The sequence below is a fragment of the Colossoma macropomum genome, unplaced genomic scaffold (assembly GCF_904425465.1).
Source record: "Colossoma macropomum unplaced genomic scaffold, Colossoma_macropomum, whole genome shotgun sequence".
Taxonomy (NCBI): Eukaryota; Metazoa; Chordata; class Actinopteri; order Characiformes; family Serrasalmidae; genus Colossoma; species Colossoma macropomum.
In genome coordinates this window covers 21549029-21576904 of record NW_023494785.1, presented here as the reverse complement: position 1 = coordinate 21576904, position 27876 = coordinate 21549029, and the positions used below count along the sequence as shown (strand labels likewise).

The 27876-nt window shown below is 39.3% G+C and overlaps 1 protein-coding gene across 4 annotated transcripts in view; it reads right to left on the bottom strand.

Annotated features, from left to right (window-relative positions):
• ptprub (protein tyrosine phosphatase receptor type Ub) overlaps positions 1 to 27876 on the bottom strand; it is a 241553-nt gene that overhangs the window by 10956 nt on the left and 202721 nt on the right. For 2 of the 4 annotated variants that reach the window (XM_036587010.1, XM_036587002.1), the window contains exons 18-28: positions 25526 to 25598; positions 24706 to 24782; positions 22049 to 22066; positions 17640 to 17676; positions 15380 to 15477; positions 13985 to 14101; positions 8031 to 8185; positions 6747 to 6882; positions 6055 to 6204; positions 1496 to 1810; positions 440 to 565 (exon numbers count right to left, since the gene is read on the bottom strand). In XM_036587010.1, the coding sequence (XP_036442903.1) occupies positions 440 to 565; positions 1496 to 1810; positions 6055 to 6204; positions 6747 to 6882; positions 8031 to 8185; positions 13985 to 14101; positions 15380 to 15477; positions 17640 to 17676; positions 22049 to 22066; positions 24706 to 24782; positions 25526 to 25598 (1302 nt within the window). The remainder of the gene's footprint in view (positions 1 to 439; positions 566 to 1495; positions 1811 to 6054; positions 6205 to 6746; positions 6883 to 8030; positions 8186 to 13984; positions 14102 to 15379; positions 15478 to 17639; positions 17677 to 22048; positions 22067 to 24705; positions 24783 to 25525; positions 25599 to 27876) is intronic. The other 2 variants (XM_036587018.1, XM_036587027.1) reach the window with 1 other exon arrangement.

Here is a 27876-nt window from a genome sequence, read left to right as displayed (position 1 = left end):
ATGTTAAAATATTTGCTTCCAGCCTTGCACAACCCCTTAAAGCGACAGTCTGTCACACATTTACACACTTTTCTGTCTTACCCTAAATGTAGCTGACCAGCCAAGACATGTTTGGCATCCAAAATTTTGTTTCTTTAGTTTGGCACTGAAGGCTAATAAAGCTAGCAAGTAATGGAAGCTTATACTCCGCAAATTAGCATTGTGTAAACTGTGTACACCTAAATCATCACACACTTTCCTCAAACCAATAGACTTGCGTATGTTGTTTCTAACACTGTATGACATTATTATAGATAAATAAAGGGCAAAAGCATGTAGTATAACTAAAAACAGTAGCAGCAGCCACTTTGAACCCTGAATTCTATCACTTTAAGAGCCACAGCAAATATTATTTAAAAAGATGGTCTACAGTGTACAACGTATATCAAATGAGACTCACCCTTGTGACATTTTTGACACGGAACAGTCGAGTGACGATATCCTCATCAGCAGACATGGAGAGGAATTCCACCTGCATGGGGCCATACTGCTGGAGTCCAGGCTCTGGCCAGTACTGCACACATGGCTAGATACAGAAAGAGAGAGAGAGAGATAGACCAAGAGAGAAAGAACAAAGAGGGATAAAGGATGGTTAAGAAAACATATATTCAAGCCTTGACAAGCATCTGAGCTGTTTCTAGAGGGAGACTGTTTCGTGAAGGTCAAGCGCCTCTCAGGCAGAATGTGTTCGAGTCATCGCTCCAGGTTTAGAGAAGAACAAAGAAATAACAAAACAATGCAAGTCACAGTAAAGCAGTAGCAGGGCAGTATATAGTGTAATAGGCAGCTGAGTGGCAAAAAAGAGGACAGTGTTTAAATGCCAGCAGCATTCAGTAACAGACAGTAATGAGAAATGCAGTGAATGAGGGAGTGAGAGAGGGAGAGAGAAAGAGAGATAGAAGTAGATGGGCCTTAATGAGACAACAGGGAAGAAAGAGCGATAATACTCGGAGACTGCTGTCTTCACAGAGTGAGCAGTATTAACGCTGCGACACAAGCAAGGAGATAAATATTAATACACTTGGACTGCAGAAAGGGAGAGAGAGAGAAGAGGGAAAAAGAGAGAGTGAGACAAAGATGAAGGAGCAAAAGAGCGGAAGACTGAGAGATAGAGGCAGGGAGAGAGAGAGTGCATGAGAGACAGAGAGGGACAGAGAGAGAGAGGGAGGAAATAAGCCTTAATCCACTCGAGTATAACATGAAGAGAAAGGAAGACAGAATGACACTGAGCAAATGGCTCTGTGTGAGCACACACCAAGACATGAAGGGAAGAAGACAATGGATTAGAGAGTCTGCTGAGACTACAGACTGGAGAAACAAAGAAAACCTCCATCTAGAGGGGTAGTAAAAAACCCTGCAGCATTTTAGAGTGAGACAAGGACAGAAAGTCTTAAAAGACTGTGCGCACGGGTCCTATACTCTGTACACACGCTATGGCCATAAGGACCGAACTCACCCAGGCTGAGTTGGACTGGTTCAGCTGGTTGAGCATGACTATGGAGGTGCAGCCGTAATCAAACACCAGTCTCCAGAAGTCTGCGGTGGTGCCCGGCAGAGGGTGTGGGGTCACTATGAAGGCTGCTGGCCGACGGAAGCTGTCGGTCAGTGCTGCGTTGATGTAGTTGTTGCTCTCTCCTTCTGTTGTGACCAGGAAGGCTAGGGCACGGTCTGGAGGCAGAACATCCATACTGCGGTTCTTCTCACGGTTCCGTGGCAACAGGGCGATGCTGCACTCCTCCACGTCCAGGTGAGGGGTCACTGAGTTCAGAGTCTGCACAAGAAACAGGCAGTGTTCACTTCAACTACTTCTGCATATTATAACAGAGACCAAACATCAATGAAAAACACTGCAAATACTTCATATGCAAACATATCACTGCACACAGTTAAATTCTTTATGGATAAGGCGAGTTTTTAAAACTATGATTCTGTTCATGGAACAATCTTGGACTTGGCAACCGCATTCAATTGTTAACAGTCTATATTGCGTCACAGTTTTTTTTTTTACTGAAATTATATTAGATTATTATTACGTTTAATTATTTATTGAGCACTGGTGTATTATATCGTATTGTATATTGACAGAACAACACAGCGGTGCCCTAACAATACCCCTTAACCATGATAAAATCAATGTAATGCAGGGCTTCTCATGACTTATTGCTTTATTGGATTATGCATGAATTCTCTTCATTATTAGTTCATAGACTCAACTTATCTGTGAATGACAGCTTGGTGTATTGCTTTAATAATACCAAGGGCTTCTTTCTGGGTGAAATACAAGTCTAAAATAAAATGGAAAAAGAAGGAAAAGGCAGAGGTGAGAGGACAGAAAAGGAAGCAAGAGAGATTAAGGTAGAGGAAAGGTTGAGATGTAGTGAAACAGACACAGGTAGGTAGCACAAACAAAGAGAAGAAACAGAGGAGTGAGATGAAAATGAGGGGATTATGATGATTTACACTTTACACAAGCAGCATTGTGCATCTGGCAACTGCGGATGGGGCCGTGCCGTGTGCTGACTGCAGCTTTTGGATTGGACTTTAAAAAGCATTTCATATCACTTGTGCACGCTGCTTCTGAAATTACTGAACAAAAACTAGAAATCAGGCCAGCCTCATACATAATGAATAGGCATGTTATGATCCCATCAAAAAAGTGCCATTAAAACAGGAATGTGGCATACCTACAGTCTTTTCTCTGACGGGTTGTGTGTGCAAATTTCTGCCTGCTGTTGATGCCGGGAAGGCAACACACTGGTCTCAAATGAATAGTGTAAATACATAAGAGAAATGGTAATAGAAAAGCTATTGACTGTAGTAATGTGTTTTCCTCCCTGCACAGCAAAAAGCACACACAGCGACTTAGAGTGACAAAAAAGATGCCGGCGTGAATGCCACAGAGATGGCTTTGGTGGATCAAAGCGTGCAAAAACATCCCGCTGTCAAACAGCAATCTGCCCTCTGTAATCCAAAGACATTCCCCTGCCTTATTTCTCCGCCTGAGCAAGACACCAGTGATAAATGCTCTATAATTCATATGGTGCATATTTTAAAGTGAGTCGCACTGTAAGAGTTAAATGGAGAGAAGGGAGAGGGGCGCTGATTTAGTGCCGCATTTCTTTGATATGCGAGCCTTTCCAATCGATATTGGGGCTCTTAACGGGCAGCCTGGAATTCTGCCTTGGATAAGATAACCTTTAAGTGCTAGCTTTATACTCTAAAGTGAGGCTTCTACACGTCACCAGATACCTTACACAAAGATTTGACCAGAATATGGCCCTCTGAAATGGAGAGAAATGGGCCACTGTGTCTAAAAAGGGCTATATGGTTCATCCAATATAAATGTAAATATCCTTGAATTAAAGCTGACATTCTGCACTTTAGCCTCATAGTCACGGTATCGTTTCAACTCCAGTGTGCTAGAGTAAAGAACCAAAATAACAAAAAAAATAAAAATTCAGTGACATATGGACTGAACTGTATGTGTGTGTTTGTGTGCCTTGATCAGATTTTATGGCAAAGCAAATGTAATACATCTTAATCATTATGATTCAGTGAATATATGATCACAGCTGTTTTGGATCTTCTCCTGGTAGCAAAATAGCTACTCTGTACGAGAGCCTGTGACGGTCTAATGAGGAAGACTTTTTGAAGATTTTTAAGTCCTAAATTATGATTCATTTATTTCTTTCATGAATCATTTCACTGATTGATGTATGCATCTGTGTGATTACTCTGTATGATTTCGCCTATGAGATATGAATAATCCTGGTCTGGAAAGAACTCTCTCTCTCTCCACTTCATATGAGCACTGTTTATGGTGACCCTGAAGCCTTTGTTAACTATCCCAGTGTGCCACTAACACAGTGGCGTTAGTGAACAGCCAGCAAATAGATTCAATGTAGTGTAGATATAGTAAAGCATATCATGTCTTGTTCTAATATGGTTATGACAGCATTGTCATGTAGATTCGAAAGGTTCAGTACAAGATACATGGTGTGCTCAAATGTTACTGGCTTAAGCATTAATGTGTGATGGTCTGAAGAACTGACACAAAAGGCATTAATTTTGGGGATATGGGAATCAAGCTCACAATATACATCCCAAAACAACATGCATTATAAATATATAAAGATATTATTAAATAAGTACATAAATAAGCTAGTAGTCCCCCAATGTAGTTACAAATGTCCTCTGTACAGACCACATTTTTGGTGAAGTGCAATTATTCAATTCATTTCAATCTCGAATGAGCAAACTGAGGCCAAAAGTGGCAAGAAAAATGTGGAAGAAATGTATGTGGAAGAAACTTTGAGAACTCAAAAAGAAAACCATCCTCCACTGTGTGCCACAGGACCATGAATGTATAGTCACTGTCTATAGTTATCTACTGACCAAATATATGAACTGGATCATGCAAATTATAATTGAATAATGTTTCCCTTAATTAGCATGTGAAATGTACGAATAAGACTGCTGTATGAAAGCTACTCCTATTTAAAATGCTCAAAGCACCTCCAGGGAATGTCTTCACTGATGCATTTTAATGGGAGTGGTTTTAACCTTAAACGGCAATAAGCGAGTGTGTGAATATGATAATCCTGTATTTTCTCCATGTCCTTGCGATGCTAAGCTCAGGTGACATTTACTAACCAATGCAAGCATTAAGGCTCTGAGGAGCAGTCTACACATGATCGACAAATCCCACTTTGATTGCTTTTGATAAAGACCATCATGCAGGGTATTTGCCTGAAGATGTGTGTAACTATAGATTGATATACAAATACAAAATAGACTGGTATACCCTTGATGTGACATGGTTAAAAGATCGGTCTGCATTACATTGACCACGATTATTTATGTTTGCTAGATCATGTGAATGTCATGACCGCTCAGTCCTCTGAAAAACTACATTTTGCACAATCCCCAGCCAGAAAAGCCTGATTACTGAATGGTTACTCTCATTTTCCCTTCACTCAGTCTCTGCAAAGTCTTGTATGTGTTTTCCTGTGTGTTGCTGAGTCACTTGTATGACCTCTGTTCTTACTAGGCATATGAACTTTATTTAGTGACCTGGTTTTCCTTTTTTGGCTCACATTATTATCTCAGTATGTATGGTTGGTCTGCTTGCCTCCTGTTTTGACCTTGTTTCCTTTTTTTACTCTTTTGATTCATGTTTTTGAACATGTATTTTGCCAATAAACGTTTTTTTAATCCTGCATTCAGCTTCACTCTGTTTAACTGAAGTCTGACACCGGATGTCATGATTCGTCAAAACACTGAAAGAACAGACATGGTGCTGTACAATGGCCAGTTTCCCTCTAGGTAAAGTAAAACCAGATTCTATTCTTGCAAGCCAGACTTCTGAGTATCCTCCAAGAGTCTTGTGGTTTTATCACTCAACATGGCCAAAATCGCCTACTTTGACTTGAGCAGGCCGTATAACTGCCATGCAAAACTACTAACCACAGACCTTTATTTTAGCTTAATGTGTCAAGGCAGGTAAGTGTTTCAAACAAATGGCATCACTTTTTTTAATGCAGCAGCTACATCATGCTCTGGAATGCTCATTGTTGTCATATTGTGTAGAGCAGGCAAGTGCTTACTACTGGTGACAAGCTAGCATTTAGTTTGATAAACAATACTGTAACATGATATCTTGGCAAGCCAAATCATTTTAAATCTAGTCAATATCTAATATTTCTCATTTTGAAATTGTTGTAAAATATTTTAAGATGTTTAACTTACTTCTAAATGTTTTTTACTTGTTTTAAGTAATTTTGACAGTCACACTGCCATTCCGTTGGCAGATAACTGTGTTTTTTCAAGATAGAAGTGTCAATAGAAGTGTAACTGGAACAATACTGATAATTGTGGCCATCTTAGTGTATGATAAATATCAGACAGTCCATGTATCTCTCTAGGCAGAGCATCTAAGGCTGATACTAAGATCAGACTCACACTGATATATACAGTACAGGTCAAGAGTGACTGTGTGTAAGGCAAGAGGCTGACCTGAAACTCTTCTCGGAGCTGCGAGGAATTGCTCTGAGAATCAACTCTCAGCATATCCTTATAGGTGAGAGCAAACTCGTTCACTGGTATAGCTGTCTCCCCGCACAGGCACGCTTCCAGGATGGCATCATGAATGAATATGTACTGCTCCTGCAGCGGAAGAGAAAACAGGGGGGATTAAAGAGAGAGAGAGAGAGAGAGAGAGAGAGGGGAGAGAAAACTGCATGCAAGTTATTGTGTGATTAAATGTAATAAAGGCTGGGGGACAGAATTGGTCTAACCTGCCCTGATCTAAATTAAACATTTGCTATAACGCACAGCATTTCAAAGTGCACAGCGTGTGAACATAACTAGCTCTAAACAAACAAATACTTGCAGGATAGATTTAATTAAAGCATCTAGTAAACAATTACAAATGTAATAAACAGCCAAATGAATGTCGGATTTACATAATAAAGTTTGGATATGCAAATAGAGGGAGATCTAAAGAGAGGCACACGCCTACACAAAGCAGAGAGATGGTGAAGATCTTTATCAGTGGGCTTGTGCACACAGTTATCTTTAAAACACACTCCCAGGCTTAAAACTCTGAATATTCATATCTCTCCCACCAAATATATGACTATGTAAACAAAGGGAACTTTTTTTCCCTCTCTTTGCTTTTTCTCTGCCCTGAACTGTAAATTTCCCACCTCAGTCTGGATCATGTTGATACGGCGTGAGCAGAGAGTCTTCACGCAATTGTAGATGTCCACCACTCCCTCACACTCTGCCATGTCCAACATAACGTCCAGCACAATGTAGCAGCCAGTCCTGCCAGCCCCCATACTGCAGCACACACAGGCCACGAACACACACACAGGTGTTTATTCTCTGACCTCACACCGATTCAGTGTGATTGTGATGTTTTAAGAAATTATTCAAAATGCTTAACAGACAGGTGATACAGTTTAACAGTAAAAGAAGAAATTAAAGCTGAGTTTGATTTTCTTCTATTATAGTTACTGTTCGGTAATCGCAATGGGGGGGGCAATACATGTAAGTTAGGAGAATTCATTTAAAATCATACAAGGCAATGATATACGTAAAAAAGATAAATACAAAAACAGATGGATAAATTTAAATGTAAAAGCTAAATTAAAGAGATACAATTTCAGATGTTTCTTAAAAGTGTCTAATAAAAGATGAAGTTGCATTCCACAGTTTAGACGTACAATAACAGAAAGAGGCTTCTGCATATTTTCTATCCCTCATAGAATATTTCTCTGAATTTTAGTACCAAGTATCAGCATTTCAGTATTTCAATATTTTTTTCTTGATTTAGTTCTAAGAAATATCTGACACAAAGCTGGTAAGTTTGTCCACAGAGTCTTGATTTTCAGAGGAAACTGAAATGTATATTTACGTGTCAGGATAGCTATAAAAAATTCATATAATAATTCTTAACGATATCATCTAGAGGTAACATGTATAAAGAGAAAAGCAAAGGCCCTAAAACTGAACCTTGTGGGATGATCGGTTCTAACATTTCAATTTCGATGCAGTTGAATTGCCACCTGTAGATTGCTGCATCATAAAGCACTGATGCATGGTAATACATGATAATACAGTGTGACGGTAGTGGAACAATTGCAAACCAGATATTCCATGTATTTGAATGGAATTGTGACGGACAATCCTGTCAATGCCAGCAGCGACAGCAGTGTACTGCAACTCTCAGGCCAATGTTCCATCCATAGTTTAATCTCCAAACTTTTGCAGTGGAATAAATTAGATGTTGATTTTTTTTAGAAATATGGATGCTGAATGTTCATAGCTCGAGCCCCACTGAAAACACTCATGTACAGCAAAACTAAACTTCACTGGAAATACATCATTAGAAACATGAACCATGTTCAAAACACTTTTTAGGGTTAAAACAATGGCTAACACCATCACTACAACGAAGAACAATGTTTTTCAAATGGGTTGTGTACCTGCAGTGGACCACCACAGGTCCAGCATCGGCTGGTGTGGAGGTTTTTACCCGGCGGATGAAGGCCAGCAGACCTGTGGCGTGGTACGGCACTCCATGCTCAGGCCACGATGTAAAATGGAACTGCCGCACCTCATGCTTAGCTGAGTAACCCCTCTGCAAAACACACATTAAAACACTGCTGGAGATATACAGTAGGCAGTGCATCATTCATAATCTTTAATTAGGTTATACAACTAGAACGCTAACTTCTGCTCCCAAGATTTATTAGATTTACTGATACATAATAAATCTTTTAGGCTCTAGTACGTGTATGTGATGAAATTAGGAAGGTGTGTACAAAAAAGAGACCTAACAAAAAAACACTCAATCTGATAAGCAATGTTTATAACCTAATATTAGATCATATTTTATTAAACTCTACCTTATATTCTAGTATTTACCACCTTTTGTTGTCATTATTTTTTGAGAACAAGCAGTAAGGCTGCCTGACAAAAAATGTGATGTGTGATAAAGCTGTTGGACATTGCAATGACAGTGTGGAATACATTATCATTAAAGTCCACTATATGGACAAAAGTATTGGGACACCTACACATTACACCTACAGGAGCTTTTATGACATCCTGTTCTAAATCCATAGGCATTAATATGCAGTTGGTCCCCCATTTTCAGCTATAACAGCTTCCCCTCTTCTGCGAAGCCTTCTACGATTTCTCTAAGATTTTGAAGTGTATCTGTGGGAATTTTTGCCCATTCATACAGAAGAGCATTTGTGAGGTCAGACACTCATGTTGGACGACAGGGCCTGGCTCGAAATCTCTTTTCCAGTTCATCCCAAAGGTGTTCGATGGGGTTGAGGTCAGGGATCTGTGCGGGCCAGTCAAGTTCTTCCTCACACCGCCATGCCCTTATGGAGCTTGCTTTGTGCACTGGGGCTCAGTCATGTTGGAACAGAAAAGGTTCTTCCCCAAACTATTCCCACAAAGTTGGAAGTAAGGTAATGTTCTCCTGGCATTCACCAAACCAAGACTTGTCCAGCAGACTGGCAGATAGAGAAGTATGATTCGTCACTCCACAGAATACATCGGTGGCGTGCTTTATACGACTCCCCTCCCCGCCTTTGGCATTGTGCATTTTGATCCTAGGCTTGTGTGTAGCTGCTCGGCCATGGAAACCCATTTTGTGAAGCTCCTAATGGGCAGTTCTTCTGCTGATGTTGCTTCCAGGGGTAATCTGGAACTTTTTAGTGAGTGATTCAGCAGAGGATGGGCACTTTGCGCTTCACCACTCGGTGGCCCTGCTCTGTGAGTTTACGTGGTCTACTGCTTCGTGGCTAAGCTGTTGTTGCTCCAAGGTGCCTCCATTTCACAACAATAGCAGTTGACAGGGGCAGATCTAGCAGGACAGAAATTTCACAAACTGACTTTTGGCAGAGGTGGTATCCCATGACAGTGCTAAAACACCTGAACTCAGTAATCAGGAGGTGTGTCCCAATACCTTTGTCTATATAATGTAACTCTGACCAGATGTGCAGCAAGTACAGACCTGTGTAATGAAACCAAAACACAGTGCCAATAACTATTTGGACACTAGTGCCATACTTAAAAATGTTTAGAGTTAATTGTGTGAGAAAAAAAATCTTAAATCAAGCTGCATATATTTTAAACAAGACTGTAATTTTCTATTCAGTAAATTGTTCTTTTATAAGGCAGCAGGTATGTTTCAGATTGTTATTGTTTGAGCAGTTCCTCAGCAGACGTCTGCAAGTTCACAGCCAAAATACCTTTGTACACTTCTGAGCTCATGTTTCCATCAACAAACACAAGCTCACTAACACCACTGAAAGAAAAACAGCCTGGTTGGAATTCTTCTCCAGGCCTAACTTCTCCATGCTAATGTAGTGGGAATAAAAGATCTATTGAAGAGATTTTTTTATGGGTAGTTATGGGTGTCCTAAAGCGCTGTCCAGAATTTAACAGCTCAAACTCAATTTGAAGGGGACAGTTTGTGTCAAGCTCTACAGCAAGAGTTTTCCTATGTACCACAGCTCTATAAAGCAACACTCATTTTCACAAGATAGTAGCCTGTTTTAACTGGGTTATCGCGATTAGGGCTGACCCGGATAGCATTTTACAGGCTTCAAATACTTGTTCTCAAAATCAGCCTTAAAACAATAATATTTATATTTCATAATTTACTGTAATTTTAAGTATGTTAATTATTGCAGTACTAAGCTAAGTCAGCTGATGCCCAGCTGTTCAGGCGCAGTTTGTTGCTGTGATAGAGTGTGATTGTAGCCCTCTCATTCAAATCCAGCATTTATGAGTCATTTCTATCATTTGCATAGCATTTCTGAGCATTTCATGAATATAGGTGTTAAGGGTTTAACACATTAGAATAACTGTTTTACTTTTAATAGTTTAGTTTTAGGTTTAGTTAGCTTTAGGTTTTTTTTCGTTTCATTCATTATTTTATTTATTTTATCAAGATTTTCTATTTGGTATACCATTTACCACTGCCATTTTCCAGCAGTGAGGGCAACATACAGGCTGAGTTGAGCTCAGCCATAAGAAGAGAGTGAAGGGGAGGAATGAGGAGTTGTTGAAGCTGATGTGAAGAGGATCACCCTGGAAGCGGCTTTGCAGGTAAACTGCTCAGCTGGTGCACCGAGAAGTACCAAGCTTAGAGGACACTAGAGTCTCCCAACATTGTCTCAATTACCAGAGAATCAACTGACCTGAAATCAGCTGTGGTATCTCATCGGCATCGCTATACTTACATATTTGAGATGCTCAAACTTGCTGTGCCTTCATGGTATACCAACTTCTTATCACAAATATTTACCAAGCGTTTTTCTAATTGTCTGATAATTTACAATGATTTCTTTGCTCTTTTACCTCCAGTGACCACATGGAAAGCAATGGTTTATTGTGCTCTGAGGCGAGGTGACATGCATGCCTGGCATCAAGTTTAATGTAATATGTAAGCACTGTTAAAGTTTCACAATGTACCATTCACTCCCCAGCACACATGTGGAAACTGTTTCAAAAACAGCTTCTTTTGAGTTTATTGTTTTTGTGATGTCATACATCCACCTTTTTAGCCTCCAACAGTTTATCCTCGCCTATTTACACTGAAGTTACAAGGAGTGTTTCAGTCTAGACTGCGTTTTGAATAAGGCACAATACAGGGTAGCCAGTCAGCTCTGATATAATTACATATACCTTTACATGTGTCTTAACGGCACAGTGACAAAAACAGCATGCTTAATCCTAATGGATAAAGAGAGGCTGGAAAATGGTCATGTAAATATTAATCATAACTGGTTTGGGTGCATATAACAAAACAAACATTATTGTGCATAAATTGACCTCATGGAAAGGAGTAAAATACAACAAAAATGTAGAATTGGGCCCTTTAAAATTTTCCATATATTAACTATTGTTCTATTTTAAAAAGACTACACTTCTGAATACTAAATAGAGAAATAAAGACCAACATAACAAATGTGCACTCAAGTATTCAACTTATTCAGACCAGTTCTAATCATGATGATGATAAACATAGGCTTCACCGTGCATTGTTCAGTGTTCAGAGAAGAAAGAAGGTCAAGGTCATTTGGTTATGTTTTGGGAAAAGAGATACAAACACAGAGAAAAAGTACAGAAGAAGAAGGCGAGAGCTGATAACCATTTTCTATTTCTGCTGTAAACCTGATGCATTAGCACAAGCAGTAATGTGACAGAGATGGTTCGGAGATTTACTGGGCGGTTCAGCTCAGGAGAAGCTTGTTTCTCTCTGTATGTGTGTGTGTGTGTGTGTGTGTGTGTGTGTGTGTGTGGGTGTCTGTGTGTGTGTGTGTGTGTGAGTCACTACTGTCAGCAGCGGTTGCCACTGCCCGCCTATTTGAATAAGCACAGGAGTGCTCCTGCAGTGAGTGTGTCTGACAGTGATGCAGTAATGCCCTGTTTGTGCTGCTGTCACACACACACATACACACACCCACACCCCCTCTGTCCCTGGCTTTGACTGACAGACGGACCCACCGCGCTGCTAAAGCACACATCAAAGCCCTCCGTGAGTGCCGTACACAGAAGCAGCAGCAGTGAGAAGAGACAGAGAGGGAGAGAGAAAGATAGACGAAGGCTAAAGCCAGTTAATTCCTCTGTATTCACTCCTATCCAGTCCACGTGTCCTGCTTTAGCCACACTTTAGACAGATACAGCACACTACGGAGGAGGCTTGGGTTAGCAGCCTCGGCGGTACAAGTAGTATAAGTTTTAAATAGTATATGTTTTTATGTTTATATGTGTCTCTGCTGGGGTCTTGGGATAGCTGTGCTGTTGCCAAAAGGAAAATTACAATATAAAGACCATAAAGATTTAGTAATATTTAATAAAAATTCAATGTTTACTGACCTCCTGCACATTCAATGCTTCTGAACTATAACTAATAGAAGGCTGCAGTTACTTTAGTACTTCTTTAGTTACAAAAATGTATTTATTCTGCTATTATTGTAGCTGGAGCAATACATATACATACAATATTCATATTATTTTTAAAATGACATTAAAGACTACTTCATTTATATCACATGTAAATATCTTAGGGTAGTCGAACAATTAAACAAATGAATCATGATTAATCACAATATTTCTACAGTTAATTATGATTAATCACTTCCGTCCCATTTGCTCAAATTTGTGCCAAAGGAAAGTATTTTCCATGTAAAAAGGAGCTAATTTTGTTATAGCTATATGAGTGGACCAAATAAGATTAATCTGAATGTATTCATTAATATCAAAATTTCATAATGTCAATAATTCATTAACATTATTCTCATCCTGTGATCACCCATCTAACTGAACATAAAAGTATGTGAGTCCATAGATTTTCCAATTCTCATCACAGACATCCAATGAGAGCAGCAGTGGCTGCATGTTTCAACCAATGATAGTCAATAAAAATACACATACAGTCTATGGTTTCCCTACTCAGTGACTGTAGTCTCTCACTATTGTTCTTATCCATACAGCTTGTGGATCTTTGTTACAGAACAGGCTTTCAGTGGGAGCTGTAGATCTTTACTTTGCTACTGCTTTTGTCAGTTGTTGAATTATCCATAGGTCTCCCACGGGCACTGTCTACTGTAGTCTACACAAGATGCTGAAAGTACTGCTTTAAAAGCCATTCAGAATGCTGTATTTGAAGAAGAGGGCTACAATCATGGATTCTGTCGTAACATACAGTGTGTGAGCAGCTGGGCTCCAGTCTGCACTTCAACAGTATTGTTTAAGTCTACAATAATTCTTGTAAATTCTGTAAATTTCTATAATCTGCATATTATGCATATTCATTTTTGTTGCTACTGTATCCCTGCAATGTTCTTCTGGATTAATAAAATAAACAAACTTACCTACTTTCTTTCTATCCATCTATCTATCCATCTATCTATCTATCTATCTATCTATAATATAGATGTTGTACTGTATATATATTTCGGCATATATATTTTAAAGAACAACAGTAGTTTATTCAATACCTCAAGACAACCAGTGTCAAAAAGTTAAAGAGAGATTAGGAGATAAAGGAGACTGTAACTAGGAGAGCACAAGTGCAAGCAGGGACAGGGCATTTCCCACTGGAAACTGTTCCTACTTGCTCCTTACAGTGTTAGTTAACATATCTATATACTATGGACTGTTTCCATGATATTATACATTTTTAATCCTATTCCATTTCCCTGACTCACTAATGGTCTCACAGATCTATGTGGTGTTATCCTCTGAGAGTGGAAGGTTGTCAAGGGTGAAGCAGTTTTTTCTCATACACACTCGGATGCTATACAGAGGCTGCATCATTAGCGAGTTTCAAAGTGAAGATGTCAAAGGACTGTGGCTGCAACAGTGACCCCATGAGACTCAGTGTAAGAGCAATGCTACAGTTTCTTACCCTCTCTAAGGAGAAGGTGCGCACTGTGTATTCTGCCAGCGTTTCTGTCTTCAGCAGGCTGATCTTGATGTCTCCGTACATCTCTGTGTCATCAGGCCAGTACTTACAGCACTTCACCTGCACATACACACAGCACAAATACATCAGACGGGCTCCAATGCTGCCAGCACAGACACATCCAGTAATTAAGAGTGGACACTGCACCTAGAGGAAAATGGAGACCTAGACAAGTTTAACTTTAGCTTAACCCTTAGAAGTCAAGATACATTGGATGTCCTGTTCTTATTAAATGTTATTACTAAATTAATTACCTAGTTAGGTAATGAGTTACATTTACAATCAATTGACATTCTGTATTGGCAGGTTTGAATCTGCACTTTTACCTTATTTTGGTTGTTTCAATGCCAACAAAAGACAAAAGCATGGCACAATATTTTATATCGGCACAAAAAAACAATGCACAACAATACCTTTTCATAAAATTCAAATCCTTTTAGCCTCTTCTTTTTATCTCCTCTTATACTTATGAAATCAAATCTAAATTAATTTACAATTCAGTAATTCAACACAATTTCTCTGCTTGTCTGGGCTACAAACGAGAAAAAATTCACATGAAACAGCATTGTCATCACCAGCTATAACTGTGAGTCCTCTGCACACTGTATGGAATTCTCTCTTCTAGGCATAACAGCCTAAACCTGGTACTAAGTATATCCCTAACACTGTTGGGAATCAACTGATTTTCAACAGACATCTATAGATAATATATTGGGGCAGTCCAAATAATATCTAAATTTAACTTTTATTTTAAACCACTGGACTGCATGGTCATTATGGCCTTCCAGTCAAAGACATATGTATAGCATTACGTAACAAACTCAACCATTTTTTTCTTGCGGCCATAACAACTACAATAAGTGTCACATCTTGCATTAGGCTTCAGGCATCACCCATTTAGCACTGGCTTTCACAGCTTTCACAGCTTTCACAGCTACCCAGCGAAATGCATTCAGCATAATAGAACGACAATTTCATAATAACTCTGGACTAGTGTTTAAGAGTGTGATGCCAGCAGCAGATCCCACCCCTAGCTGACTGATCTGTTTGTGCTGGAGGTAATGGAAGAGCATTGTGAGCGAGAAACACTGAGACATAATAAATAAATAATAATGTCAAATGCATTGTATGAGGCTGGCCATGAACACACAGGAGATGCTGTTGGAATTGAAGATGTAATAGCTATTGTTTGGTAAACAAAACATCATTATGGCACCAATCAATCTCATCATTTTATCTCATCAACTAAACACAGACAAACAAAGGCAAACACCCACAGGACATACACACAGTACAACAGTGGACAGTTAGAGTTTAGAAACATTAGATGGACTGTACCCTGCCAACCTCCACAAGCTTGGTGATCATAACGATGCTGAAGCAGTTCTCCTGCCACACCATCCTCCAGAAATCATACACTGTCTCCTGCTTAGGCCCTGCACACACACACAGAACACACACACATATAAATGGGAGTAATTCAGTGTCAATCAGTCACAGACAGCAGGTTTCGTTTCTACAGTGTCATTGTGTGTTATGAGGCAATTCTGTAATTCAGAGCTTCAGAGAGAGTAACTCAATAGCAGCTGCTTCTGCTGACTGGAGAACGGTTTGGATGTGGCCTGCTACGAGAGAAAGCAAAATTTCCCCCCACCAAGTGAGTGAGCTTTGAAATTCAATAGGGGGAAGACACACATACGCCACCCACAGACAATGATTTATTTAAGGGAATTCTGAAATATAAGGAGAGGAAAGGGAGGGGGACCTTGAATGACTTTGATCAAATGGCTGAGAGACCTGAGACACTTGAGGGGGGCTGGAGTAAGTCTCTCTCTCTCTTTCTCTCTCTCTCTCTCTTACCCACACCAACACATACAAAAACACTGCAGACATTTGTGTTTTATATCTTGTCAGGTCACGGCATCATGCACATGTACTGTAAGTATTGTATACAGTACACAGTTGAATGCAAAAGTTTTGGCACCCCCGGTCAGATTACAGGTTTTGTAGGTGAAAAATACTTTTCTGCACATTTTAATGCATTTTTACTGTATCTTTCCTCAATTTAACACATTGGGGAAACATAAAACATAACATAAAATGTGGCCTGTGCAAAAGTTAGGGCACAATTTTTATTTTTTTATTTAAATTTAATTTATATTTCCAACTCTAAAATTTGCAGAAAAACTTGTCCCTTGTAGAGGATGTATTAACTTGTTTCTACTTAGAAAAAAAATAAGTGTAAGTGTAAAAATAAGTGTAACAGTTGAAAAATGTATAATTTGTTGTAATACAATAATTGGTTGTGAAGCATTCTACCCATGCAGTTATTTGTGATAACACCCTGTGTTTTGCCATAATAACGATCATTCCGTCAAGCACCAGTTTCTAACTAATGACTGACTTTATTCTACAGTTAACCAATACTATGTCTCCACTTTAGCACATTTAAAATGGAAAACATATATTAGATAGATAGATATATTCGATTATTCAAGATATAATTTGACCTGTAGTCTATATGGTCAGATCTGGAAGAAGAGTATGACAGCAGGACATCATATTTCAAACCTGTCCTTGACCTACGCAAGCTCTTCAGTTGGCAGCTGTAGTGGCAGGACAACTAAACAAACTGGAATTTGCCAGGAAGAAAACTAGAATAAAATTCAGCAAATAAGATGCAATGCTTTATAGACTAGCTGGAACAAAACAACATTCAGGCTAATCTTGCATGTACTGAAAAAGCTGAGCTGAACCTGATACTGTTTTAAGGCTCTATCTGTAATGAAAGGTCTCTCATTCTTTTAGGGGAGGGAATTGCTAATACAGAAGCACATTTGACAGAATATCCAGGGCCTTTTTGTTTCACTTTTTCCTTGCTTTTGCAAAACTGTTGAGAAAAAAACAATAGAACTTTTAAGGTTATGTGTTATTGTGATATAATCAGTGTATATTTACTGAATCACAGCCATAATGTTACTCGCGATGGCGCCTTCCTGCTCATGTTTTATCACTTACAAACGACACAATACAATAAGTTACATAAATTACCTTTCATACCAAATCTTTCTGCCTTTGTGGTTTTAATAAATGAAATATATAGCTTTTGTTAAAAGCGTGTTACTATTTTGCTGGTTCTGACGTTGAAGGTTAGCCCACACACACACACGCACACAGTCACACACACACACCTAGGGTCTTGTTCATTGTTCAGAGGGCTCACAGGTGTTGTGGTGGGGTGGGTGAAATGTTGGGAGGTCAGGTATGAAGACAGCAGGCAGTAATCCTTCGCTCTGCAGGACTACTACTCTTCACACTGCCCTACAAACTGTTTACAGCTAAAATTATCACTGCTCACAAACCATTAGCTTCAGTCAGAATGTGTGTCCTCCATACCTCGTTCATTTCTCTCTCTCTCTCTCTCTCTCTCTCTCTCTCTCACACACACACACACACATATACACACACACAAACACTCTAATGAGGTGTTTGAGGAAGACTTACTCTGACCCCATGGGTTCTCATCTTGCTGGACACACACAAACACACACACACACAGACTGTGGCACTCCAGCGAGGGGCATGCAGAGATACTCACCCTGTGTGGCGATGAAGTGGTTGGATCGATGGTAGCCCTGAAAGACAGGCAAGAGAGGACATGCTGAGTAAGCCATCTGTGCCTTGGGCACAGCCAGATGAGCATCTCTCTCTCTCTCCCCGCCTTCGCTCTGTCACTTCCACTCTCTACTTCCTTCCCACCAGTGCTCTCTCTTTCACTCTGCTTTCCTTCTTCATTTCTCAAACTCTCTCTCTCTAAACCTCATTTAACTGCTAATCATTACATGCCTGTAGAGGACTAGAGGGATCTGTCCTCTCTAATGAACATCTAGATTTGCTAAATATTTCAACAGTTATAGTGTAACCATTTCAATAAAGTATTGAAAAAATGGAAAAAAATGTTTAAAATATCAAAAATGAAATCAACAATACAGTTCAAAATCAACAATACAGTTCAAAATCAAACTGTTCAAAATTTTGAACTGTAGTGTTGATGCACTTTGTGGCCTCTTTTGAGGTTCTCCCCTTTACCATCTTTTGTGGAAATCTGGGTATGTCCTGTCAGAGTAAAGTGGGAGAGGAGGGGGGAGAGGTTTATACTCTGCATGTGTGCTCAAATGACTTTTTTTGAAGCCACTTATAAACTGTAAGCGTTGTGATTTTTGTGGCTTGTTTTGTTAAGAGGGTCGTATGGCAGGCACTGAAAAAGTTTTGCTATTGAAAATTGCTTCAAACCTGAAAATATGTGTATTGTTACACCCTCTGTTCTACATGGAGGCCAATATATTTTTTGACAATTACTGGAAAAAGTCATTATTACCACTGAACCGATATTGGAATTACAGCTGATAGTTACAACCAATAACTTGGTGTTCCATATTTCCTTGCCCATGCACTGATGCCCATATAGTCACTAGTGATGTGCATTTCCATCTTTATAAATATTCCTTTATTATTTACTAGTTGCATTGAATAACAACACAGCTTCACACTGGAAGACTAATGGTTCCTTGTCCCTGCAGGAATGCTGTACCTAAAAGAGTCCTTGGGCTAGCCACCTAATGTTACATTCACAGACCATTGTAGGTGGATAAGCATGTTAACTGTCATTTAGCTGTAATTTAGCTGTGTCAGGTTATGCAAAATTAACAGACTATCTAACATCAGATTTTAACCCTATACTGACCGCACTATTGCACTTCCTATATGGATTGCAATGTAACTAATTGGTAACAGTAATTGATATCAACTACAAGGTGGTAATTATCAATTATCTTTGTTGGCCTAGAAATTCCATATTAGTGCATCCCTTTGTTTTGATGGTGACCACACTATTTTTGACTAGGCCAATGCATGATGCACCCTAAAGTCACTGTGACCTTAGCGTTCTGCAAAATCCTTTTACTTGTTCTCCTGACAAATAAATCCAGGCCCTGCACTACTGTCAAACACTTCTCTCCAAACAAGCACAAGCCTCCAAAATATCTTAACATGTCTAGATCAGGAATATCTACACTCACTTATGCAGCACAGTGCTATGTTTGGCACTGGTGGAGAGGGAGAGTCACTTGAGGCGTGCTGTGTGTTGCAAAGCATGCAATTCATTCATCAAAGACAGCCTTTTGTCATCGAGCTATCTGGAGATGCTGCGGCAAATTGGATCTGTTTTCATTAAACAGACAATAGCGAAAATAATGGAGACATGACTTTCGTTGTTGCTGCTGCATTTAGGAACACTGAAAATGCCTCCTTTATAGATCATCTCAAAGTCAAACCATTTTTCATACACATACTCAAACAGACACGAAACAGAGGCAACGGTACAAAGAAAGTGAGATTCTTGCAGGGAGATCCCAAAGTTTTTCCCTTGGCAAAACAAACCATCAGATCAAGTTTGAGGAGCTCGGAGGTAGCAGAGCAGCTACGTGCAGCAACTTTGAGATTATGTCTGACTGAGCAGCGGGCTTTTTGTCTCGCTTTGAAATGCGCACTAAGTGGAGTGGGACTATGAGGCTCTTATTTTCTGGTTGATGTTAGTGCAAACAAAGTGGTCCTGATGTAGAAGCCGCCAGCTCTCGTGGACTTTATGTGGAAGCTGACACACTGCAAGAACAAACCGAAAACCATAGAAGACGCTTTGACACCGATTTGAGGTTCGAACTGTCCTGACTCTCATGCTGAATTTACCTCATTCTATGTCAGTAAAGCTAAAAACAAGAGCTCCAGTGTTCAGAGATTTAACAGCACTAGATTTCTCCTTGACTACCACCTTTCAATCCTAATAACTGCTGTTAAGCGGCAAAGCCGGAATAGCTAGGAGGAAAGCGCCATTCCCCAGATTCCGACTGAATAATGCCCAGCAGCACACAGAAGCTTAACAGGATTCAAAGTGAAAAGACACAATGGTCCTCTTAGAAAAGTTCTAAGTTTTTGACACACTATTAGACACAGTGCTTTACCAAACAAAGTCCTGTCTCCTGTGAATGTGCTTAATAAATGGATTAAACTTTACATAAAACTGCTTCGTATTATGAACACCACCGGTCAAAAGTTTGGACTCACTAGACTGTATTGTATGCTTTTCAAGGCTTATGCTTAAATGCTTGAATTTTGTTGAATTATACTGAATTGCTTGAATTAGGTATGAATGCAAAATGTACTTTTATGGAGCCAACAAGTGCTCAGGATCTTCCAGCCTTTTCAAGAAGCATCTCAGGTGGCTCCTGAAGCTTCTTAGGAGATTACCAAAAGTGTGTAAAGGTGCATCAAGACATAAGAGGGATACTTCAAAGAATCTAAGACATACGTGGTGGTCTGCAGAAATCTGTCGGATACTCCAGACAGTTTCTTGAACCTTGGACAGTATGGAGCAGGTTTTGCTCAGCATTTTACATTGAAGAGAGAGGCAGTTCCAACTTTATTAGCTTCACAACCCTAACAACAACCTGTAAGTAGCAGCCATGCTGTGAGTTTTTCCACTTTTTTGACAGTTAAAGCTAGATCATCTTAAACTGAAACATTCATAGTGAACTAACAACTTTAATTTACCTTGCATTGTTGTCGAGATCAAAAGCAAGTAGCTAGTATAGGTAACACTAGCTACTAGCAAGCTCCAAGTAACTAGTACAGTTAACTATATAGTATAACGATCTAGCTTATTTACACTGAGTTTCATTTTAGTTTCCTGCCTGTGTTCATTTCGACATGTTGCTTTTGTGTGAGCCATTGTGGTGACTCACTGTAAATCAGTAAATCAGAGCAGAGCTCAGTAAATAATTCTTATACCACTTAGGCATGTAAAACCGCATCTGGGTATTTTTTGTCCCAGCCAAAGTCACATACCTTTAATGTGATTTTCTCAGTTTTGGCTTTTTTTCTTTTAAATGTCTCACGTTTTAAACGCGACTCTTGTGAGAGTCTAAAATGTCAAAATTTTGCCATGTGAAGGGTTTCTGCAGACCACCACACGCTAGTTGTGACTTATTTAACACTTTCTGGTAATTCCATATTTTATTTTAAATTTAGGGTGTCATCACTATCACAAGGGTAACTAAAACAGAGGGGTGTTAAACTGAGTTCCTTCCAGGTCACAGCTCCATTAGTTTAGTGTTCTGCCTCGTTAATCACACCTGATTTAACTCTTCAGCTAATTAGCACAGCCTTAATGAGAACTTGGAGTGTTAGAAGAGGGAAATCTTTATCTACGCAGAGCTGTGGAAGAGCCAGAAATATTCCAGCTTGACACCACCTAGTCTAAAACATGGAAAACAGTAAAAATAAGAAAAATGTCTAAATAGATGATTTGTACTGTCGTTTTGAATCTTTATCTGAAGAACATTCATTTGGCAGCTCATTAAACATGTTTCTATATCTATATATAGTTAATGTACATATGAAACAAATACAGAAAACATCATTATTTAAATTTGTAAAAGAAAACAAAAACCTTCTGCTCCTGTGTGTGCCTTATGGCTATATGACTCAAGCATTTCATTTTGACTTTCTATGGCAGAAATCCTTTTTTTTTCAAAGAATTTGTGCATTGCAAACTGAGATTATGAGGTTTATGGAACTAAGTCAATATACAAAGGTTATCTTCTGTTTTATTTATCCACCTTCAGAAATTCTGCAAGGAGAGTATGTTAGGAAGAGACATTTGAGGACAGCTGCGTGATCTGTCTGTCAGTTGTTCACACTGTAAAGGCTAGATTGCACATGATAAAGCTTGGGTGCAGAACAGATGGAGTCCAGGAGCTTGTGCTCCTCGGGAGGTGGACACAGGAGTGGAAAGACAACAAGGAAAGCACAGTGTGAGCACAGTGTGAGCAATGTTTCACATTATTTACTAGCGTCACCTCACACAAATAGAGTGCTGTGGGGTTGAGAGGAAGAGATAGGGGGAAATGGAGGAGAGAAGAAAGAGAGAAGAAAGAGCAGCGAAGTACTTACTTCCCTGTTTATCCGAATCTACAGGGTCCAAAGTCGTAGAGGTGGGGAGGGGGGTAGAAAAAGAGAAGACAGAGGCTAGTTAATGAGAAGCTGAAAGAGCTGTGGGAGCAGGAGGATTGACAGATTACACAAAGAAAGCTGAATAGAGACAGAAATGGGGAGAAAGAGAGAAACAGAGAGAGAGGGAGGAAGTGTTAGCATACGACATTAGAAATGGATGTACATACTTGTATGAGTGTGTAAATGGGGATATGGGCAGGTGTGTATGTTCAGAGTATGTTCAGTACTGCGCAAATGTCAGAGACCAGCCTTAATTTATTTACTTTCCAGCCAAAACAACCATTAAGTATGACATACTCATTTTTCTGAGGATATTAGATATAAGGTAATCAAGTTGCATGAAGAAGGGGAAAGCCAAAGAAAAGTAACAGTTCCCAAAACTAGTCTTAAAAAAATGATTAAAAGATATAGAAGAAATGGAACTCCAAACAACCGTGTAAGACCAAAACCGTCACCATCAGATAAACAGTATTTAAAGCTTTAATCTTTGAGAGAGAGGAGAAAATCAAGCTCTGAAAAATCCACAGGTGTTTCTGTCCATCTTCCACTGTGAGAAGACAACTCAACACTATGAGTCTGAAAGGGTGTGTAGCTTTTAAAAGCCCTTACTTAGAAAAGAAACTAGACAAGAAAGAAGAAATTTTGAAAATCAGAAGCTGGTGTTCTCAGACCAATGCACTGACCACACCAGAGTCGAGACCCTAGCGTGACGCTGGCAATGTTTGGGATTATCTGGATCCTGAGAAGCAGAAAATGTAACCAACTTTCAAAGCAAGCCACCTGAAAAGCAGCAAATTAGAAGCAGTAAACACTAAACACTAAAACATATCATACTGATATCATATTTAGTTGTTCAGGCTGTGTGTAATTTTCTGGTAAATCTGTGTTTTTTGCTTTTTTCCTCATGCTAAAAAGGAATAACTTGTACTTGATGGCTGTTTTGACAGGAAATTCAATAAATGAGGGGTGGTCTCTGACTTTTTCACAGCACTGTGTGTGCTTGTTTTATGTGTATTCACACATGCTTAAATGACAATTTAACATTCTGCCACACACTAAAAGCATCCTCTCTTAAGCCAACAAACTAATAAAGAAAAACCCAATAGCCCAAGAGGAGAGAAATCATTTGAGGGTGAGAGTTAATAATCTGAGAGTTGTGGCCAACTGCCATCTAACTAAACACTACTCTTACAATTCAGGTGTTTTTGTACGAACCTTATTTCGAAAACACTGGCAAAAGCCCTCAGGCTGTGTGAGTACATCTAACAAAGCCTGGATCCACAAGCCCCACGCCTTAATGGCCACCATCATCATGATGGGAGTCTAAATAAAGGACCTGAACTTACCTTAACGCACTCCTTAAAAGCCTCTTCTTACTGCCCATTTAAGCAAAACATCAACAAGAACGAGAACAACAAGAACACGACCACCACATCCTTTATCCTTTCAGCTGCAGCACTTTCTTTGCCCTTCCCTTAATGATCCTCAGCATTTAGAGGCTGGATAATGACCAAGAATAAATGGTCACTGGTTCATATGGTCCAGGTTTTTTTGATGACAATGTCATTTTTGTTTAATACAAAAACCTCGCTGCTAATGGTCAATGTCACAGAACCAGACTTCAAATCTGTAATTAAAAATTAACTAATTAGTGCAACTTTTTGCTTTAATAGGTGTTTGACTGTTTATGCTTTATAATTATTTATAGCAAAGACTAACTAATCCAATCTTTAATTAAGAAATGCATGTGAAAAGGGCAAAGCCCATCTGAGATTACATTAAATTATTGATCACAGTAAATCTGAGGGAAGTAATATGGCTTCATAAAACATATGCATGTGGCTGTTTGCATTTGGACTTTAAATGACTTTATTTTATTTTTCGTTTCAAGCCATGAAGCAGCAATACAGTCTAACTTTCCCTTACATATCTCTGGCGCACTGTAGAGAGGAGGTAGCCTCTGAATGGATGACATAAGTAAACAAGTCTAGACGTACAGACAGTCAAGTTGAGCAGTGTCTGAAGCAGAGCACTCTGTTTTAATTCCCCACGGATTTAGCAGCCTATGTGAAAAGAGGCTTTATATATATGGCATTAGATGCTTTGTATATGTTAATAAAGAAAATGGAGCGCGGGTGGGGTGGCGGCATATAATTGGAGGTATTGATGGGTTGTCATTAGAAGAAAAATGTTTTCCAGGAAGAAAAAAACTAAATTAATACTGTGATGGGCCTACACAGATAGGCTTCTTCAAAGAGGCATGCAGACACAAGACAACTCTACAGCTCTTAAGCACTCTACCAGTGCTACTAGACAGCCTAAACAGCATATTTGACAATAATCTCAAAGCAGATTTGCCAGGACCACGATCAATACAGCAAAGCATCTATGGAGTAAACCCCCAAACTACCTCTGCAGGGAAACGCAATTGTGAGTTCAAAGCTCCAATGGACAACGATGCAATCTTTCAGGTCATTGCAGGGGTCAGAGAAAGAGGGACAGCCGATACAGACATGGGATTGACACGAGGGGGGAGGTGGGTAAAAACAGAAAACACTGTGGTTGTTTTGTGAAGAGAGGTAGGACTGAGGACTCACATCGATGTAATTGGCATTGATGTAGTCGGAGTTTGGGTCTCCAAGCAGAGGGTGCAACTTCACTCGATGGCGATCATCTGAAACGCGCCCAAAAACACAGACACACAGACGTAAAAATGTTAGTTGGAAATCTGGAAATGTCTAATAAAGTTTACACATGGTCATTTTATGTGACTTGTATCTGAATTGCAACCTGATAAGATTTGAATGTATGCATTTACACATGGTAGTCAATGCATCTCTGGTTAGTGAGACTAAAATTTGATATTTGATTGCCATTAAGTGTGCAATATGTAAAGTAGCTCATAAAACGAAAAACAAAGGTTGTTCCTCATTTCTGTTTTTTCATATTCTATGCAGAAGTTTAGTGGCTGCCTCAAATGTTTTTAGCATTTATCATTTCTTTTCCTACAGCAGTCAATCTTTTATGACATAATATATTGGGTGATATTTTGGTTGTTAAATAAGGCTTGGAGAGACAAATGTAGTTGCAATTGTATGTCTGGCTTACATAAATCCACTTACTGAAGTCATTTGGGCAATCAGATTTAGATCTGTTTTAAGTGAGTTTTGCATTTACACCTCTGTTGTTGTGTGAATAATCCCTCTCTGTGTGTGATTTCGATACTCATGAAGTGGCCAGATGTAAACAGGGTAACAATCTTGACAGTTTGGTAACTTGAAACATGGCTTGGTAATGCAAAACAGTACATCAGTAATAAGGAATCTGTAGATGTAGCTCTATAAAGCAGCAATGTAATATACATGTATTTGGGTTTTTCCACTGTTGTCTTTAATATAAGATAAAAAGATAACTCACAACCCATTAGCGTATCATGTCTTCCCTTATTTTTATCCTTCTTCTTTGTGACATCCCAGCCTTCAAAGAAGCTCTAGAAAAGAGATCAGGTGCATGTGTCAAATTCCTATATACAAATGTTCAATATCAAACTACTAACGTCCTCAGCAAAGATGAGGTCCTTTTTAAGCCTCTGATGGTTTTGGGTAAATATAATGACATTTTTGAAAATTCTTGTAAACATCAACATTTCTCTGGCCAACTAACATCTGCAATGCTGGGCAAAGCTAGTGCATCTACAAACTCAAATCTTTCTCTGATGAAGTAAAACTGCTGCCTTTGACAGGCCATAGCAAGAAAGATAAGAGAACCCAATTTCTAATGTCACAAAAAATCAAAAATTTTCTTCATGCCTGTCCATGTTTCCTTTGTTGCTATGGCAACACACTAGAATAAACACTCATTAGCCGTAGTCCCCCTGTGAGAGGCCTGGCAATATCAGTCCCTTTTGGTGGTCGGTAAAAAAAAAAAACAAAGGAAAAGCTGATAATCTGAACACTGAAAAATCACCACCATGTCATTCAGTGCAAAAGAGAGACAGAGAGACAGAGAGAGAGAGGGGGGGGGGCATCATAGACTTTATATCCCCCAACAAGTCACAAAACCACCCTGCCAAGAAACAGTCTAGGATTACACACTGCCACCTTCTCTTTACAGTTAGAGGCTCTACTCCACTCCTCAGGGCTGCCAAGCACACAAGCACGCCCCAAGAGTATTGTTTAGCAGAACTAGATGGCTGAACAAAACGCAGGTGAGGGGGCTCACACAGAGCACTTAACCACAGAGCAAACAACAGTAATTATTGTCCATTATAGGCAATGACGGCCCACTGAGGAGCTGAAGTGGCTCATAAGCTCTTGTTAGTAGCGAGTTTAGTTAGGTCTCATGGGCAATGCTCGTCATCTGCACTCTCCACTCTCCATCTGCAATGAATCAGACCATCATTGCCCCAATTAATGCCAAGGGCTGAGATATCCTCCCAAATTTTATAAATATATGTGAACCACAATGCACCTATTTTTCTACAGAAGAACCAATATTCTTGTAATAATTAGTTGATTATCTGTTGAAGGTGGTTACTGGGTTATCTAAAATACTAAAATACTCACTTGCCAGGGCTTCACCTCCTATGCCTACTGTGAGCCAGTTGGCAAAGTTACACTAACCAAAAAAATGGTCTGGCAAACTATGGTTAAGCAAGCATACTATTTTAAAGAATTCAGTTATTAATGGCATACAATCATAATTTATCAAATAAAAAAATAAATAAACAGACTAGTATAATTGAAAAATTAAGAAATTAAGCAGACTAGTTTGGCTCTTACCACACTCAGTATAGTAGCAATTCAGCATACCCTATAGAAACAGCAGCAAAAGGCACATATGTTGCCCTTTTCTATTCAACTCCATAGCAATCAATAAACTCTTCATACCTTTTAACCTTGACCTAGAGGAAAAATCACTGGGGGCTCAGGTACAGGGAGCTCAATCTCTCTATCACTCTGTCTCTCTCCTTATCTCTGCCAATGCCTTCTTCATCCTTCCATCATGGTCTAGATCAATGACCAGTGTTCTTCTTCCACTGGGAAATAAGGTTTATGAGTTGGTGTTTGGGGTTAGGCTCAAACTTTTCCCCTCTGTTTCATCTCTTCCCATTATGAGGTCCAGTGAAAAAACTCAGTTCTTACACAAACACACAACACACAGATACAGTATGTGCACACACAAACACACTTAGACACACAAAAAGTGTGTATATTGATTTTGGGCCAAGTCTGTTCCACCTGAGGGGAGGGGGAGTTTAATGAGTCTACAAGCAGAGCTCCAGAGGGGCTGGCTTGTACCGGCACATTGATTGGACAGAGAGATGTTTTGTCTCATAGCTTTGCTTGTGGAGAAACTGACAACAGGGGCAGAAGAGTCCACAGTACACAAGCTCACCACTGAGAAGAGAAGTTCAAGTGGTAAATAAACCAGAGCTTGAAGAAAACAGAGAACTGAGTGCAACGCATGTAGGTCTAAGTACAAATCTCTAATTACTGACTTTACTCTAAGCTTTACTCTACTTCTTCATGAACTCATGTTTACTCATTCCCCTCTAAACGTAATGATTACATTAAGATTACTAATTAAAAATGAAAGATTGTCTAATTTAACAACACATACAACAATTTACAATCTTCTTTAAAGAACAATCAAGCTCATTGATCAGTTATACTGATAACTGGAGTCAGCATTCATCCAAGGTATGAATTTCACCTGGCCTGTCATAAAACAAACAAATAAGCAAAACAAACAAACAAAACACAACA